This window comes from Spermophilus citellus (genome assembly GCF_964194105.1).
Source record: "Spermophilus citellus genome assembly, chromosome: 1".
In the NCBI taxonomy this organism is placed as follows: domain Eukaryota; kingdom Metazoa; phylum Chordata; class Mammalia; order Rodentia; family Sciuridae; genus Spermophilus; species Spermophilus citellus.
The window spans coordinates 158,485,562-158,502,266 of NC_138182.1; the positions used below are offsets into that span (position 1 = coordinate 158,485,562).

At 52.6% G+C, this 16,705-nt stretch overlaps 1 protein-coding gene across 3 annotated transcripts; it reads left to right on the forward strand.

Annotated features, from left to right (window-relative positions):
* Positions 1–92: 92 nt before the first annotated feature.
* On the forward strand, positions 93–12,769 carry FGFR4 (fibroblast growth factor receptor 4). Of its 3 annotated transcripts, none has more exons than XM_081310903.1 (18): positions 93–406; positions 3,044–3,187; positions 3,876–4,139; positions 4,229–4,309; positions 4,424–4,590; positions 5,133–5,256; positions 5,987–6,177; positions 6,306–6,444; positions 6,850–7,043; positions 7,128–7,273; positions 7,354–7,475; positions 9,107–9,217; positions 9,480–9,673; positions 10,078–10,200; positions 10,293–10,363; positions 11,526–11,663; positions 11,925–12,030; positions 12,152–12,769. In XM_081310903.1, the coding sequence occupies exons 2-18, from the start codon at positions 3,097–3,099 to the stop codon at positions 12,296–12,298; spliced, it is 2,409 nt and encodes an 802-aa protein (XP_081167029.1). In that variant the 5' UTR covers positions 93–406; positions 3,044–3,096; the 3' UTR covers positions 12,299–12,769. The 3 variants fall into 3 exon arrangements, with proteins under 3 accessions (XP_081167029.1, XP_081167030.1, XP_081167031.1); XM_081310904.1 differs by having other exon boundaries at positions 95–406; positions 9,483–9,673; XM_081310905.1 differs by lacking the exons at positions 93–406; positions 3,044–3,187 and adding an exon at positions 3,259–3,405.
* The last annotated feature ends 3,936 nt before the right edge of the window (positions 12,770–16,705 follow it).

Genomic DNA, 16,705 nt, shown 5'->3' on the forward strand with positions numbered 1-16,705 from the left:
TCAAAAGCCTGGCCAGGAACCTTAAAGGCGCAAATGAGGTGGAATCTGAGGGGGTGCTTGGTAGGCTGGCGGGGTCCCAAGATTGGGTGACCTTGTCCGTCTAGGATTCGGGGGCGGGGCTCCAGATGGGCGGGATCTGGGCCGTCCCGGACCCCGCCTCTGAGGATAGAGCTGGTCCAGGCAGGGCGGGGCTCGGGGCGGGGTGGCCAGGAGGTGGGCACCCGCGGCCACGCCGCGCTAGCGGGTACATTCCTGGCTCTCCCGCCTGGGGCGGAGGAGCTTGCGCGCTGAGTCTTCGGACCCCGCCAGGCGCGGGGGTCGTGGACGGCCCGAGCTGGGAGCGGGACGGCGAAGGAGTCAGGTGAACCGGGACCCTGTGCCGGGAACTGAGCCACACAGGATCTAGGTGAGCTGAGCTCCCGGGCTGCGCTCCCAGCCGCCAGGGGGCGAGCCGCGGCGGGGCTCGGGCGACTGCCCCCTCCCAGCACAGGGGACCTGGGAGTCCACTCGGCGGGGGTGGGTGGTGGAGGGGGCGGTAAATCAGTAACCCGCAGGGCACACAGGGCCTTTTGTCCCTTTCCGTCCAAAGAGCACCCTGGCCGCGGAGCTGGTTACTTATTGCTCACCGGGGCGGGGGCGGGCCAGCTGTCTCCACTGCTGCAGATGGGGACCCGCTGACTTGCACCTCCCCCCGAGGCTGACCAGGTGTGGGAGGGCCGGGGGAGGTGAGAGCGCGCTTGTCCTTGAGCCTCTGACCGTCTGCGCACTGGGCGGAGAGATGAGGAAACCAACGCTCCTAGAGGTGCAGTCATTTACCCAGGCGCCTCCAGCGCGGGAGTGCGAGGCTGAGGGAAAACCCAGGACCGCCTTCCTGCCAGAGTCCTGTCACCCAGCTGCACGTGCCGGGCAATGGGTCAGAGGCCGGCAACCCCGGTGACCCGGCTAAGGACTCTGAGGTTGTAAGGTCAGAGCAGTCTTGAGAGTGGGAATAAAGCCCAAGGAGCAACCCTAACCGACTCCGAGCCGCAGCTTGGGACCGGGACAACTACTTTGCCTGGTTATCAGAGTGTGGTGGCTCCGGGTGTACAGAGGAGGGAGAAACTGAACTTGGGGGTGGGCTGGGCTCCGAGACAGTTGGCCAAGAAGAATGAGAGGCATAAAGATATAAGCAAGACAGCAAATGTCTCCAGTTCTGAAAGCACCTGAAGGGGCTGAAGGGATAGATAGTGGAACAAAAAGGTGGACAAGGACAGAGAAGGAGGCCTAGGATGCTGGGTGAACAGTGTGGACTGGATCTGCTGGACACAGATAGCTCCTTAAGAGCTTATAAGCTTCAGAGATGACATGATTGATTTGTATTTGTTTAAATCCCTGCTTGAGGGTGAAGGCTGAAGAGCCCAGGAAGAATATTTGTGAAGTCCCGAAGCTAGAAACACCATGACCAGCCGTGGATAGGGAGTAAGGGACATGGGATAGACTGGAGAGGGATTGCGAAGGCAGAATGGACTAGAAGTATAGTAGCAGTGGTTAAGGAGAAGCCAGTGTGATGGGCTTCCTGGACAGGTTCCCAGTTGAGAAGAGTGTGGAAGGCATCTAAGAATCATGCTCAGGCCAGGAACAGTGAGATGCATCTGTGTCCCAGCTCCTCCAGAGGCTAAAGCAGAAGGATTCAAGTTTGAGGTCAGTCTTGGCAACTTAGTGAGACCATCTCAAAATAAAAAGGCTGGTGATGTCACTCAGGGTAGAGCACTTGCCTATCAAGTCTGAGTTCCTCAGTTCAATCTCCAGCACCACAAAAATGTAAAAAAAAAAAAAAAAAATAGAATTATGCTCTGCTACAGAAACCCTAGTGCCACCTGGGTGTTATCCAGCCCCAGGAAGCATCCAATAAGTAGGTCCCTGAAACTACACTGGTCACCACATCCCCCGATCAAGCTGAGACTCAGTTCTGAGTCTTATTTTTGTTAGATAGAGATATCTTCTGTAGCATTTGGAAGAGGTTAACAAGATGGGGTGGATGTGTATATCACACTGGACAGGAGGAGTTTCAGAACCAGACAAGACTGGCTGAGGCAGACCTACAGTGATGGATGAACATTCCTAGGGAGAGGAATGGGGAGAACATTGCATGCACATTCTGTGTGCCCGGTCCCTACATACATTATCTCTTTTATCTTCAGACCAGTCCTGTGAGGATTATGGCTCAGAGAGGGACAAAGACAGGGACTTACAAATTGGTAAAAATCAGGATTACAGCTTGGCACTGTCTGACACCTAAAGTCTACCTTCTTTACAAAACCAGGCTGGAGATGTAGCTCAATGGTAAAATACTTGTTTAGCATTCATGAGGCCCTGGGTTCCACCCCCAGCACAACCACCACCACCACCACCACCACAACAACAACAACAAAAAACTATGTTGCCTTAGATAGAGTTGTAGGGCTCAAAAAGCAGAAGTATCCCTAAAATGCATTTCTGGTTCAGCATGAGCAAGAATGTCCTGCTTGACCTGGAATGTGCTGCCTTGTTAGTTGTGAGCGCCCAGCCATTGGAGGGTTCCAAAGCTGGATGTGGCTCTGTCAATCATGCTATTAGGAGTAAGTCAGATTAGATAGCATCCACACGCTGAAGTTTGCCCTTGTGTTATATTTTACTTCCCTCCACTTTGGCTTTTCAGCAATAAATTCCTTTATTCAGCAAAAAAGAAAAAATAGATAATGGATGCTGAGAGCAAGCATAAGATATGTCTCCATCTCTGCTTCCCTCTAAGCAAAGAATTCCCAAACTGTTCTTTCTGTGAACTCATGCCAGGGTCTCAGCAGGACCCAAGGAGAGCAGGAAGCCCAGCTCAGCCCCCCTGCAGAACTTCTTGGACTCTGGCAATGACAGAACTTTTCCCCCTCTCTGCCCAGCTCCCCAAGCCTGACTGGGGACTTGGATGAGTCTGTGAACCATTTTCTGTCTCAGTTTCCTCATCTGCAAAATAAGGGAATTGTGCCAACAAGGTCTGATGGAGTAACAGCTCTTTTTCCTCCTGTTTTAGGAAGACAGTTGGTGGAAAGTCCAGCCTGGGTTCCTGAGAGTAGCAGGAAGGAGATGCAGCTGCTGTTGGCCCTGTTTGGAGTCCTGCTGGGGGTACCCAGGGCTCCAGCCTTGAACCTAGAGGCCTCTGAGGAAACGGAGCTGGGTATGACCTCTAAAGTGGGTGAGGGTGGCAGGATGCGTGGGCAATAGGAGGGGACTGCTGACTGAGTAAAGCTGGAGAGGATCTTGGCCCTGGCCCTGAAAAGGTGGCGCAGGGCAGGGCTCAACTACTGAGACTCAGAGTCTGGCTCCCAGCAAGCATCCATCTATCTCTGTCTGTCTCCAAGAGAGGACTGGCCTTGCTGGGCTGCAGAGCCAGTGGTGAGCCCCTTGGCTGTGTATGTGTGTGTGTGTGTTTGTGTGTGTGTGTTTTCTGTGTACTTGGGTATGGTTTGGAACATACAGGCAGCATGTGTGCTGTATGCACCGAGTGTGATATGCTCCAGAAGTGTGATGTGTGTGTGCCCTGTATATGGCACCTATAGCATGTGCCCATGTGTGTGTGTGTCTTGTACAGTGGCATATGTAGCATGTGTGCCAAGTACTTTGTGTATGACATGCCCTAGAAATGTGGCATTTACTCTATGCATAGCATCTGTAGCATGTGGTCATGTGTGTGTGTGTGTGTGTGTGTGTGTGTATGTGTGTGTGTATGTGTGTGTGTAGAGGCAGCAGCTTGACCAGCATGTGTCCAAGGTGCTTTTGTCCCGTGTGTGCAGCGTGTTCTTCATATGCAGGGGCTGCCTAGGGTGGCACTGTGGGGCTCACTGGCTTTTACCCTCTGCCTTCAGAGCCCTGCCTGGCCCCCAACCTGGAGCAGAAAGAGCAGGAGCTGACAGTGGCACTTGGGCAGCCTCTGAGGCTGTGCTGTGGGAGGGCCGAGCGTGGTGGCCACTGGTATAAGGAGGGTAGTCGCCTGGCACCTGCTGGCCGAGTACGGGGCTGGAGGGGCCGCCTGGAAATTGCCAGCTTTCTACCAGAGGATGCTGGCCACTACCTCTGCCTAGCACGTGGCTCTATGACTGTCCTGCACAATCTCACCTTGGTTGCAGATGGTAAGAGGGTCTGGCAGGGGTTAAAAGGTACATGGGGACTAAAACCTCCCTTCTTGGATCTCAGAAGCTTTTCTCTGTCCATGATATAGACTCCTTGACCTCCAGCAATGATGACAAGGACCCCACGGCCCACAGGGACTCCTTGAATGTGCACATTTACCACCAGCAAGGTTGGTATGAGTCCTTAAGGATTCATGTCTCCACTGAGGCCCGTTCCTTACTGTGTGGGTGCTAGTGATCATCACAGGGGCACAAACTACTACCTCCCTCCCTTTCTCCTCCAGCACCCTACTGGACACACCCCCAACGCATGGAGAAGAAACTGCATGCAGTACCTGCTGGGAACACAGTCAAGTTCCGCTGTCCAGCTGCAGGCAACCCTGTGCCCACCATCCGCTGGCTCAAGGATGGACAGGACTTCCATGGGGAAAATCGCATAGGAGGCATTCGAGTGAGTCTTCTGGCATCCAAGGCCATCTGCTCCCCCATTTTCATCCCCTCATCATCCCTCATGTATACATAAATCTCACAGGGAATATAATTGTGAGGCCTCGGTTCTGGTTCAAGTTCCTACTCTGCTATTGTCTGCCAAGTGATTTGACCTTTTAGCCTTAGCAACTCCATCTGTAAAGTGGGAAGACTTGTTGGCCAGTAGGTATCAATAAGCCTTAGCATCTCATTCTCAGGATGAGACCATCCAGAGTCAGTTCTGTGCTCTGATAGGAAGCTGAGACTCCCATTAGGCAAAGACTGGCACCGGGTAGGAGAGGTTGAGAAAGGTAGAGCTAAAACTCAGAAAGATTCAAATCCAAGGCTCCGATATTTCTCAGACTCTCTTTCTTTGTTCCAAGGGTCCCTGTCCTTGGCTTGACCCTCCTCAGGGCCTAGGTGGCTCAAGAACAGCCCTGTGGACAGGATTAGCTTTCTCATGCCCTGGCCCTCCAGGGTGGATATTGTTTAACGGTCCCATATGAGTATTTCCTTTGCCCTCAGCTGCGCCACCAGCACTGGAGCCTGGTGATGGAAAGTGTGGTGCCCTCGGACCGTGGCACATACACTTGCCTCGTAGAGAACTCTCTGGGCAGCATCCGCTACAGCTATTTGCTGGATGTGCTGGGTGAGTGACTGGGCTGGGAAGGTGTGTGTTGAGAGGGGGTGTTGACTGCCTTAGGTTTAGTCCTGTCCTTGGGGAAACCCAGGCTAGCAGACAAATTGGGCTCAGTCTTAGATGAGTCAAGTAGCTCAAAGTGACTGGTGGGCCAGAGAGAAGCACAAGGGTTATGCAGGCCTGACTTGCCTAGAGGAAAAGTGAGAAAGACATTCAGGGAGAGGGCATGTGCTGAGTTAAGGACCTGAGTGCAGACGCGTGCAGTGGTGCATGCCTATAATCCCAGCAGTCTGGGAGGATGAGACAGGAGGATCACAGAGTTCAAAGCCAGCCTCAGCAATGGTAAGGTGCTAAGCAACTCAGTGAGACCCTGTCTTGAAATAAAATACAAAATAGGGCTGGGGATATGTGGCTCAGTGGTTGAGTGCCCCTGAGTTTCAGTCCCCAGTACCCTAAAAAAAAGGGCCTGAGTGCCAACAAGGCAGTGCCTTGTGGGGAAGTCTATCTCTGGGGTATAGCATTGCATAGGGAGGCAGATTAGAAGGTTCTCAAAGTTAGGCTGAGAAGTTATCCTGGACCCAAAGGAAAAAGGAAACCATGGAAGGTTTCAGGAGATAGACCAGGGCTGAGCTCCATGTCAGGAAGGTTGTCCTCTTAAGCTCTGGGAAGGATTGAGGAAGATAAACAGGGTGATTCTAGGTGCCACTGGTCAGGGTTGACGTCCCGGCCTGGCCCCCAGAGCGGTCCCCGCACCGGCCCATCCTGCAGGCGGGGCTCCCAGCCAACACCACAGCTGTGGCGGGCAGTGACGTGGAGCTGTTGTGCAAGGTGTACAGCGATGCCCAGCCCCACATCCAGTGGCTGAAGCACATCGTCATCAATGGCAGCAGCTTCGGAGCTGACGGCTTCCCCTATGTGCAAGTCCTCAAGGTGCAATTCCTACCAGTATCTGGACCCTGTCCTCCTACCACCTGGGGTGGTGAGGTCCCCAGTTGCCCTCTCAGTTACAGTGTAGACCCAGGCCTGCTGTGACCCCTGATTGTGTCTCCTGACCCCAGACAGCAGACATTAACAGCTCAGAGGTGGAGGTCCTTTACCTCCGGAATGTGTCAGCTGAGGACGCAGGCGAGTACACCTGCTTGGCAGGCAACTCCATTGGCCTCTCCTACCAGTCAGCCTGGCTCACGGTGCTGCCAGGTAAGCTTCTGAGGGAGCTGGGAGTTCCTGCAGAATCCCACTGTGATCCCAGAGTGGGCTCTGGACTTTTGGGTGGGCAGTCTATCTTGGTTTGTGGGATCTGGGCTTGGGATGCAGTGTGCGGATTTCTTTTTGCTTGCAGTGTTGGGGATGGACCCCAGAGCCTTGTACAAGCGCTCACTAAGCCACACCCAGAGCCAAGATTTGTGTGTTTAATTTTACTGCATATGACTGTGTGGCCCTCGGGGGTTTGGGTCACATATACCTACACCTGACGTAACTACAGCTTTCTCAGTATATCCCTATATGTATTGGCAGCCATGAGGACCTGAGTTGGGATCAGGGTTTGGTCAGTCTGACTACTGACCAGTCATCTTCTCTCTGTTTGTCCATCTGTGAGGGTAGAAGAGGACCTCACGTGGACAGCAACAGTGCCAGAGGCCAGGTATACAGACATCATCCTGTATGCATCAGGCTCCCTGGCTTTAGCTGTGCTCCTGCTGCTGGCCGGGCTGTATCGCAGACAGGCACTCCACAACCAGCACTCCCGCCAGCCTGCCACCGTGCAAAAGCTGTCCCGTTTCCCTTTGGGCCGACAGGTACCATTGCCCGTCCCCCATTCCCATTCTCCTAAGGCTCTCAGCCTGACCCCAGGAAACAGGGCCAAGTCTCCCACTTTGCAGTTCTCCCTGGAGTCGGGCTCCTCAGGCAAATCAAGCTCATCCCTGGTGCGAGGCGTCCGGCTCTCCTCCAGCGGCCCTCCCTTGCTTGCTGGCCTCGTGAATCTAGACCTTCCTCTTGATCCGCTGTGGGAGTTCCCCCGGGACAGGTACATGAGTAGAGTGAGGATGGGGGTGTAGGCTCCAGAGTGACGCCCAGGGTCTGAGGCTGGGCTTTCTTGATCTCCAGGCTGGTGCTCGGGAAGCCCCTAGGCGAGGGCTGCTTTGGGCAGGTGGTGCGCGCAGAAGCCTTCGGCATGGACCCTGCCCAGCCTGACCAAACCAGCACTGTGGCTGTCAAGATGCTCAAAGGTGCATGTGGCAGCCTGTCGGGGGGAGGTACTATGGTGCTGGGACTAACAGAAGGAGCTCACAGTGCTGCCTGTGAGCACTGGGGCCCCTGGGATCCTGGTATCCAAGTGACTCTGGCAAGTCATTTCCCCCTAGTGTTACATTGTTTCCTTAGGTTCATGGAAAAGTGCCTGCAACATAGTCAGGTCTCAGTAAATCTTTACCACTGGGGTGAGAGGGGCTTGATATCCCCCTTGAGCTCTGACCTGTGTCAGTCATCCTTGACCTCATATCTCATTTCCCATGGGTCCCCTAAAAATACCCTTAGTACCTCCAGACTATTTCTAGGTCTGTCTCCTTTAGGACAGGGGAATAGCTTCTCTGCTTAAAAGTCCCGGACCTCAAATAGGAGCCTTAGATGTTTTGCAGGGCCCACTTGGAACTTGCCCACTCAGGCCTTTTCCTGCTGTCTCCTAACATTCTGCAAGAATGACCCAAATCACTCACTGCTGCTCCCTCCTCCTCTCTGCACAGCTGGGGCCACCTGGTACTTTCTGGGAGGCAGAGATTGAGAAATATGTCTTATGATATTGTTGTGTATGTTGTTGGAAGGAGTGTCATGTCATTGTCGCAGGGCCACAGGTCAGCCTGGGGGCCCAGGCCCTGGTCCTCAGCCTCCTTAAGAAAAGCTGGAACATGGGGCTGGGATGTGGCTCAAGCGGTAGCGCGCTTGCTGGCATGCGTGCGGCCCGGGTTCGATCCTCAGCACCACATACAAAGATGTTGTGTCCGCCGAAAACTAAAAAATAAATATTAAGGGGCCGGGGATGTGGCTCAAGCGGTAGCGCGCTCACCTGGCATGCGTGCGGCCCGGGTTCGATCCTCAGCACCACATACCAACAAAGATGTTGTGTCCGCCGAGAACTAAAAAAATAAATAAATATTAAAAATTCTCTCTCTTTCTCTCTCTCTCTCCTCTCTCACTCTCTCTTTAAAAAAATAAATAAATAAATATTAAAATTCTTAAAAAAAAAAAAAAAGAAAGAAAGAAAAAGAAAAGCTGGAACAGCCTTCTTCCCAGCTTTCCTTAGCTGCATCCTGCCAGCAGTTCCCTGAATTCCCAGGCCAGATGAACGCTAGGTCCTGGTCACACAGACCTCAGGGCGCCAGCCTGCTTCCCACCCCCAGGAGCTCTCACCCTGTTTAGGGACCAGTGCCAACCCCTCCAGACACAGCTTCCTTCCTGTTTGGCGTTTCCCCACTCTCTCCCATTTCCTGGGTCTGCTCACTAGAAAGCCTGCCTCTTTCAAATCCTTGATCTTGTTGCATCCTCGAAACTACTGTGAGAGGTGGGGTGTGATCTATTCTTCTGTTTCATACAAGACAAACCTGACATTCAGAGTGGTACTGGGGATTGAACCCAGGCCATGCACATGCTAGGCAAGTGCTCAATGAATGTGTTACATCCCCAACCTGGGAGACTTGGTCAAGGCCATGCAGCCTAGTGGGGATTCAGGCCCAGATCCCACCTGAGCTCTGGTCCAATGCTCCTTGATGTGGCTCAGTGGCCAAGTGCCCCATAGTTCCCAGCCTGGTAGCCTCACTTGCATAGTGGCAGGGTACCTGCCTCACCCCATCTGTTGCCCTTGCAGACAATGCCTCCGACAAGGATTTGGCGGACCTGGTCTCTGAGATGGAAGTGATGAAGCTGATCGGCCGACACAAGAACATCATAAATCTGCTGGGTGTCTGCACCCAGGAAGGTGGGGCAGGGGCCAGGCAAGTTCGAGACCAGCCTGGGCAATTAGTGAGACCCTGTCCCAAAATACAAAATAAAATGGACTGGAGACGTAGCTCAGTGGTAGAGTACTTTGCATAGCACATGTGAGGCCCTGGGTTCCATCCCCAGTTCTGCAGGGAAAAAAACAACCTGCCGGAGTCTGTGCCCAGGAGGGTGGGGCATTTAGGAAATGCAGCCATAGCCTTTGCAGCCCTTCTGTCCCCTCACCATTTGCCTTTCCTCAGCAGGTCCCCTATATGTGATCGTGGAGTGTGCTGCTAAAGGAAACCTTCGGGAGTTCCTCCGGGCCCGCCGCCCCCCAGGCCCTGACCTCAGCCCTGATGGGCCCCGGAGCAGTGAGGGGCCTCTCTCCTTCCCAGCTCTGGTCTCCTGCGCCTATCAGGTGGCCCGAGGCATGCAGTATTTGGAGTCTCGGAAGGTGCGAGCTACAATCAGAGCTCTGGACCCCTCTAACTTCACCTCCACTCTCTCATGCTGCTGACATTAAATGTCCCCAACTTCCAACCACTTCCTCCTTCTCATGATCCTGTCTAAATGACTGCAAGTCCTTCACAACCTTCCCTGTTCATATACAGTTGCCCTGCAGGCCCACATTCATTCCTCCCTCACCTGTTCCCTATCCCACAGGTGAAGGAGGGAAGCAGTGATGCAGAGAGAAGGTGTGGCCCTGAGTTGGATGCTTTAGGTTCCCTTCCTTGAATTTTGACTTCTTTCTCTATAAATTGGGTGGGCAAGCCCAGCCCCAGGCTTACTGTGAGATGGCACATGCACAGTTTCCAGCCGTTCATCCTGATAAAGCTAAGTCCCCTGTCCTGTCCCCAGTGCATCCACCGGGACCTAGCTGCCCGTAATGTTCTGGTAACTGAGGACAATGTGATGAAGATTGCCGACTTTGGGCTAGCCCGCGGTGTGCACCACATTGACTACTATAAGAAAACCAGCAATGTAAGGAAGGCTGGGGTGGGAAGGGCTTGAGCCTGGAGGCAAGCATAGGGACCCATGGTACTTACACCATGCTTTCCTCCTTTCCCCTCCAGGGCCGCCTGCCAGTAAAGTGGATGGCACCAGAGGCCTTATTTGACCGAGTATACACGCACCAGAGTGATGTGTGAGTTCTAGAAGCTGGGGGGGGGGGGGGTCCCAGATATCTAACAGTGATCTCTGTCCTACCCCATAATCAAGACAAGGTTCCAGGCCTGGTAGCACATGCCTATAATCTCAGCAACTTCACAAGACCCTCTCTCAAAAAATAAAAGGGGGGCCAGGTGCCGTAATCCCAGCAGCTCGGGAGGCCGAGACAGAAGAATCGTGAGTTCAAAGCCAGCCTCAGCAACAGCAAAGTGCTTAGCAGCTCAGTGAGACTCTGTCTCTAAATAAAATACAAAATGGGGCTGGGGATGTGGCTCAGTGGCCAAGTGCCCCATAGTTCAATCCCCAGAACAAAAAAAGGAAGGGGGCTGGAGTTGTGGCTCAGAGGTAGAGCACTTGCCTCACACATGAGAGACCCTAGGTTCAGTCCTCAGCACCACATATCAAAAAAATAAATAAAGTCATTATGTCCAACTAAAAATTTTTTAATACTTATTTTATAGTTGGACACAATACCTTTATTCCACTCATTTATTTTTTACATGGTGCTGAGAATCGAGCTCAGGGTCCCATGCGTGAGAGACAAGCGCTCTACCGCTGAGCCACAACCCTAGCCCCTGAAAATTTTTAAAAATAAATAAATAGAAAAAATAAAAGGGACTGGGGATGTAGTTCAGTGGAAGTGTGCTTCTCTAGTACACATGAGTTGTTGGGTTCCATCCCCAGCACTATATACACACACATATACACACAAATGGATAAGGCCCTTGCCAAAGTCAGTCAGAAGTCCTTGGATATCCTATACTCAAGAATTTCTTCTGATTGGACCTGGGAACTGAGTGGGACCAGACTCCAAAAGAAGCCTACTCCAACTGGGCACAGTGACACATATCTATAATCCCAGTAACTCAGGAGGCTGAAGCAGAAGGATCATAAGTTTGATGACAATATTGGCTATTTTATGAGACCCTCTCTCCAAATAAAAAAATAAAAAGGGCTGTGGGTGTAGCTCATTGGTAGAGCACCCCTGGATTCAATCCTCAGCACAAAAATAATAAAAAATAAAGCCCAGAATCCAATTCCCACCCTGAGTGGTGGGTCATTCCTGCAGTGTTCCCCAACCCAGTTTCCAGGAACAGCAAGGAAAGCTGTGCCCCACTGAGCCCTGGTCCTTCCTCCAGGTGGTCATTTGGGATCCTGCTGTGGGAAATCTTCACACTTGGAGGCTCCCCGTATCCTGGTATCCCTGTGGAAGAATTGTTCTCGTTGCTACGGGAAGGACATCGAATGGACCGGCCCCCAAACTGCCCCCCAGAGCTGTGAGACCTGGCACTGCCCTTCCCCACTTTGCAGTCCTCATCTTCCCTGACACTGGCCAAGAGGGCAGCATGGACTCTTATGGCTGCTGTTGCCTCCTCTCCCTCCCTGACCCCTTAGCCTGATTGGGACCCTGGGCCTGGATTCTGTACCCTCCCACTGAATGGCTCCACCTACCCTGCATCCACCCCAGGAGCTCCATAGTTCTCCCCTCCCTGGGGTGTGGGGCTTCTCTGACCCTCTCTGTACCCCACCTCTTCCAGGTATGGACTGATGCGTGAGTGCTGGCACGCAGCACCTTCTCAGAGGCCCACTTTCAAGCAGCTGGTGGAAGCACTGGATAAGGTCCTGCTGGCCGTCTCTGAGGAGGTACTGCTCCTATCCTGTCTCATGATCTCCCTCTGCTCCCTCCCCTCTGGGCTTCACCCACATGAATACATGGACATGTGTTCCCAGTGGCTATGGGACTGACTAGCTCTGTTCCCCCCAGTACCTAGACCTTCGTCTGACCTTTGGACCCTACTCCCCCTCCAGTGGGGACGCCAGCAGCACCTGCTCCTCCAATGACTCTGTTTTCAGCCACGAACCCCTGCCACTGGAGCCGAGCCCCTTCTCCTTCCCTGGAGTGCAGACATGAACAATGGCCCAGGACCCCCTGGCTTAGCCACAATCAGACACAGCTTTTGACTTTGGCTACCCCAGTCCCCTTCTTTAGGGTGCTGTCCCAGATCTCTAGTTCCACTTTGGGAAGGTCCATCTGGTCCTGGGGTTCCTATTTAAGGCTTTCTGCTCTGCCTTGGTCCCCCAGTCCAGAGTTCAACCCTAGTCTCAAGTCCTGTCCTTGCCCTTAGAGTATGACACCACTATCCTAATGGCCTGAGTGTCAGGATGCTGCTCAGCCTCCTGGGCCTTGGCACTCAGTTCCTGTCTCTGGGTTGGCTGTGCCTGGCTACAGAGCTGTTGTCACACCTCCCTCCTCCCTGGCAACAACTGAGAGATTAGATGCCTCTGAACCCCATTTCCCCAAGTACCCCCACCCCCTGCTGCTTATCCCAGCATCTTGGTGGAAGTATTGGCTTCGGTGCCCCCAAGAGACTGAGAGCCTGCCAAAAACAGGAGCAAATGTTCTTTTATAAATTATTTTTTGAAATAAACCTCTGTGTGCCTGATGTCTCCCCTAAGGGTATGAACAGGGAATAGCGTGGAGGGGTCCCCCAAGCTGGGAGTTCTGCCTAAGGGAAGTAGACTGAGGACTCTGTGCCAGGGCTTGGATTTGCATCCACTTCTGCCCCGGGAGCCCAGGAGCTCACCCACTTGCTTAAGCCCAGGTGTGCCTCTGTCTTTGGGTGTCCTCTGAGCACCATCTTGTGTATGCAATGGTGTGAACAAGCATTCATGAGCAAAGGAGCCTGACTGCCTCATCCATAGGGCGGGACCCTTGTACCCTCTGCACACACACATATGCCTGCATGCATCATGGCTATCCCCCAGGAAGCTGGCATGCTCCCTCCCATTTGCTCCGCTCCCTCATCTGCTCAACATTAACCAAGCTGACCATTAACACAGCATGAAAACCTGAAACCAAGCTCCAGCCGCTGCCTGCTCCCACACTTTGCTGGCTCAGGCTTGGGGCTTGCAGGGGCTGTGCCCACCCCACCTCACCCTGGCCAGTCTCAGGAGAAGCAGCTGGTTGCTGCCCGACTGGATTGCAGCTGTCCTTGCCTGCATCGTCCTTCACAGGGAAGGCTGTCATAGCCTGCTCTCAGACCCCCTTCTCAGAGGGATCGACTTCCCAGACCTCTAAGCCTAGAATCTTCCTTGGCTTCACTCTGACAGTTACTGTTGCTCCCCAGCCCCTGAAGCTCAAGGAGGGCTATGGGGAGGCCAGAGACAGTGCCTGATGGAGTGGGTGGTGCTCTCCTGCCCTGTTCCTGCAGGCTCAGGCCTGGGACAATACTGCCCAACTAAGACAGCCTTTATGGAGCCTGCCTGGATTGCTCCCGGGGTTCTCAGGAAATGTAGCTGAAAATGCACTTAGTTTCTTTCTCTTTTTTTTAAGAGAGAGAGAATTTTTTAATATTTATTTTTTAGTTTTCAGCGGACACAACATCTTTGTTTGTATGTGGTGCTGAGGATCAAACCCAGGCCGCACACATGCCAGGCGAGCGCGCTACCACTTGAGCCACATCCCCAGCCCAACACTTAGTTTCTAAGGAATTGAATATCCGAATTTGGGGCTGCCCTGGAAGACTGAGCAACAGTTCATAAAGGGAGCAGCTTTTCTTGCTGTTCGGGATTTCCCCCATACCCTCTCTGGCTCACCATGTCCCAAACTGCACTACCCATCTTCCCCTGAAAACTCTTTTCTCCTCCAGGGTACCCCATCTCACAGATGACACCAGCCCAGAAAACCGGAAGTTACCTTGACCACCTTCCTTCCTCCAGGAATTGTATTCCCTAACAGGATGTAAAGACACTGGACTTGGAGCCAGGATGATGAAATCCTGCCACTTCAAGCACCCACTTGTGGTATTGAGGCCAGCACTGTTACTTATCTGATGGCCACTTTTTTTATCCAGAATAGTGGGCAGCTCCTGTCCTGCCTATCTCTAGGGATAGGGTTTCAGATGAAACATGGATGGATATACTTATGCTTGGGGACAGTCCCCATGCTATAGTATTTCACTGGCTTCATGTCCCTGAGCATCCCTCTCCCTAAATGAAGGTCTCCAGGATTCCTTTTGTTCACCATTTCCCTGCTGGTGGCTCCAGGGGCAGCATCCCAAAGCAGCACTTGGTTTATGCTCCTCCCTGCACTGGCTCCCTGGACCCCCCACACTTTCTGACCGAGCCCTACTCCCAGACTTTGAATCTCTCTTTGGAGGCTCTTGGCCAGTATCTGTGTCCTTCACTAACCCAGCCCCTCACAGTGCAGGGGAAGCTCATTCCTCAGACTTGCCTGGGGAAGGAAAGGATGGGGAGGTTAGAATGGGACAAGAGGATGTGGATAGAGACCCCATTACAACAAAACAAACAAAAAAAAAACTTTGGGGTTGGGGTTATAACTCAGTGGTAGAGCACCCGAATAGCATGACCACGCACAAAGCCCTCATTGCAATCCTCAACAGTGAAGAACAACAACAACAAAAAAGAATAGGTCTCGATAAAGAAGCTGGGCCAACACCCTTGGTTCCCAGCAGGCTCTGTGTACATTGGAGACCAGACCAGGTCACTCAGAGTGACAGGGGCAGCTGCTGCCTGGTAGTTCCTAGAGGCCAGGAGGGACCCAGCTGCCTATCCTGTGCCCCCTCCCTGGCAGGCACACACTCTGGGACTCTTCCACATTCCTGACATCCCATGTCAGGAGACAGATGCTGCTAATTCCCTGGTGCAAGCTTTGCTCCTCCATCTCGCCTGCCCTCCCCAGCCTCTCTGGGCAGCATGGCTACAGCTGGGGCCTGGCCCGCTTGGTCTGCCTGAGTTCTGAGCGGCTTCCAAGCCAGTGAAAAGCACTGGGCCTCCTTCCAGATTCTGATACTTGCTGGCTGCTTGTATCTGTCAGGGCTCTGAGGAGAACAAGAGAGGCAGTCACCCTGATGTGGAAAGCCCCTGCCAAGGGACAGGAGACAGCTGGCTGGTGAATGGGCACCTGGAAGGAAGGGTCAGATTGTGCATGGGGTGAGAGGAATGATACTGTGACAGAAGTTACCCTCCCTGAGCCTCCATTTTCCTACCCGAAACAGGAGTGAATGACGACACCCGCTCAGAGTGCTTGTAAGTGCTTAGTAAACAACAGCTGTTATTGCATGGAGATTAGGAGGGAATGGCCTCCAGGACCCTGCGGCTGGCTGTGCAGAGCTGGTGATCTCATTCCCTTCTCATGGCAGCCCTTCCAGAAAGGCATGGTTGTTCCCACTTCCCAGATGAGGACACTGAGGCTTAAAAGGAGGAAGTAACTAGCTGAAGGACATATGGCAAGGGGAGTAGGAGGATTGGTGCTCAGAGCCACTGCAAAGCTCATTCCAACTCCCTGGGTAGGTACAAAATAGGGGAGGTCTATTTGCAGGATGCCCACACATGGGGTACATGGACAGTCCAAATGCTCAAGCACATATGTGCCTAGCCTTATGACCTTCAGCCCCTGTCATCTCAGAGCCCTCACAGAGGCTTTTTTTTCCCCTGGGGACACTTTTCCTCTTAACACCAAGCCTAGGGCTGAGGATGTGGCTCAAGTGGTAGCGCGCTCGCCTGGCATGCGAACGGCCCGGGTTCGATCCTCAGCACCACATACAAAGATGTTGTGTCCGCCGAAAACTAAAAAATAAATAATAAAAAATTCTCTCTCTTTAAAAAAAAAAAAAACACCAAGCCTACTCTTTCCAGAGCTCATTCAAACCTCAGTCCTCAGGGCAGCCTCCTCGGGTCTTCCCCCCATTCCAGATCAGCTTCTAGACTGAGTCTCCCTCACTCAGGGGCTCTTATCAGTGTAATGAAAGCATCGCCCAGGGGGCTGGGGTTGTGGCTCAGTGGTATAGCACTAGCCTAGCACATGTGAGGCCCTGGGTTCGATCCTCAGCACCACATAAGAATAAATAAAATAAAGGCATTGTCTAACTACAACTAAAAAATAAATATTAAAAAAAGAAAAAGATTCCCCAAATTGCACCTACCAGGAAGCAAGCACTGTTCAGACAGAGGATGTGTGTTTTTTGTGTGGTGCTAAGAAACCCTGGGCCTCACACATGCTTATCTTCTGCTCTACCACAGACCTAAAGCCCAGCCACTAGATAGTGATTTTTTTTTAATATTTATTCTTAAGTTTTAGGTGAACATAATATCTTTATTTTACATTTACATTTATGTGGTGCTGAGGATGGAACCCAGTGCCTCGTGCATGCTAGGCAAGCACTGTATCATGAGCCACAACCCCACCCTGGTGATTTTGGTTTGTTTTTTTTCAAGCATTCATTCTGAAACTGTAGCATATATCTTTTTCTTTTTTTTAGAGAGAGAGAGAGAGAGAGAGAGAGAGAGAGAGAGAGAA

Excerpts from the sequence above, each read along its gene's own strand:
- FGFR4 (XM_081310903.1), top strand. The coding sequence starts at position 3,097 with ATGCAGCTGCTGTTGGCCCTGTTTGGAGTCCTGCTGGGGGTACCCAGG. Across the intron at positions 5,257-5,986 it reads CTATTTGCTGGATGTGCTGG|AGCGGTCCCCGCACCGGCCC; the intron begins GTGAGTGACTGG and ends CCTGGCCCCCAG. Across the intron at positions 9,218-9,479 it reads GGGTGTCTGCACCCAGGAAG|CAGGTCCCCTATATGTGATC; the intron begins GTGGGGCAGGGG and ends GCCTTTCCTCAG.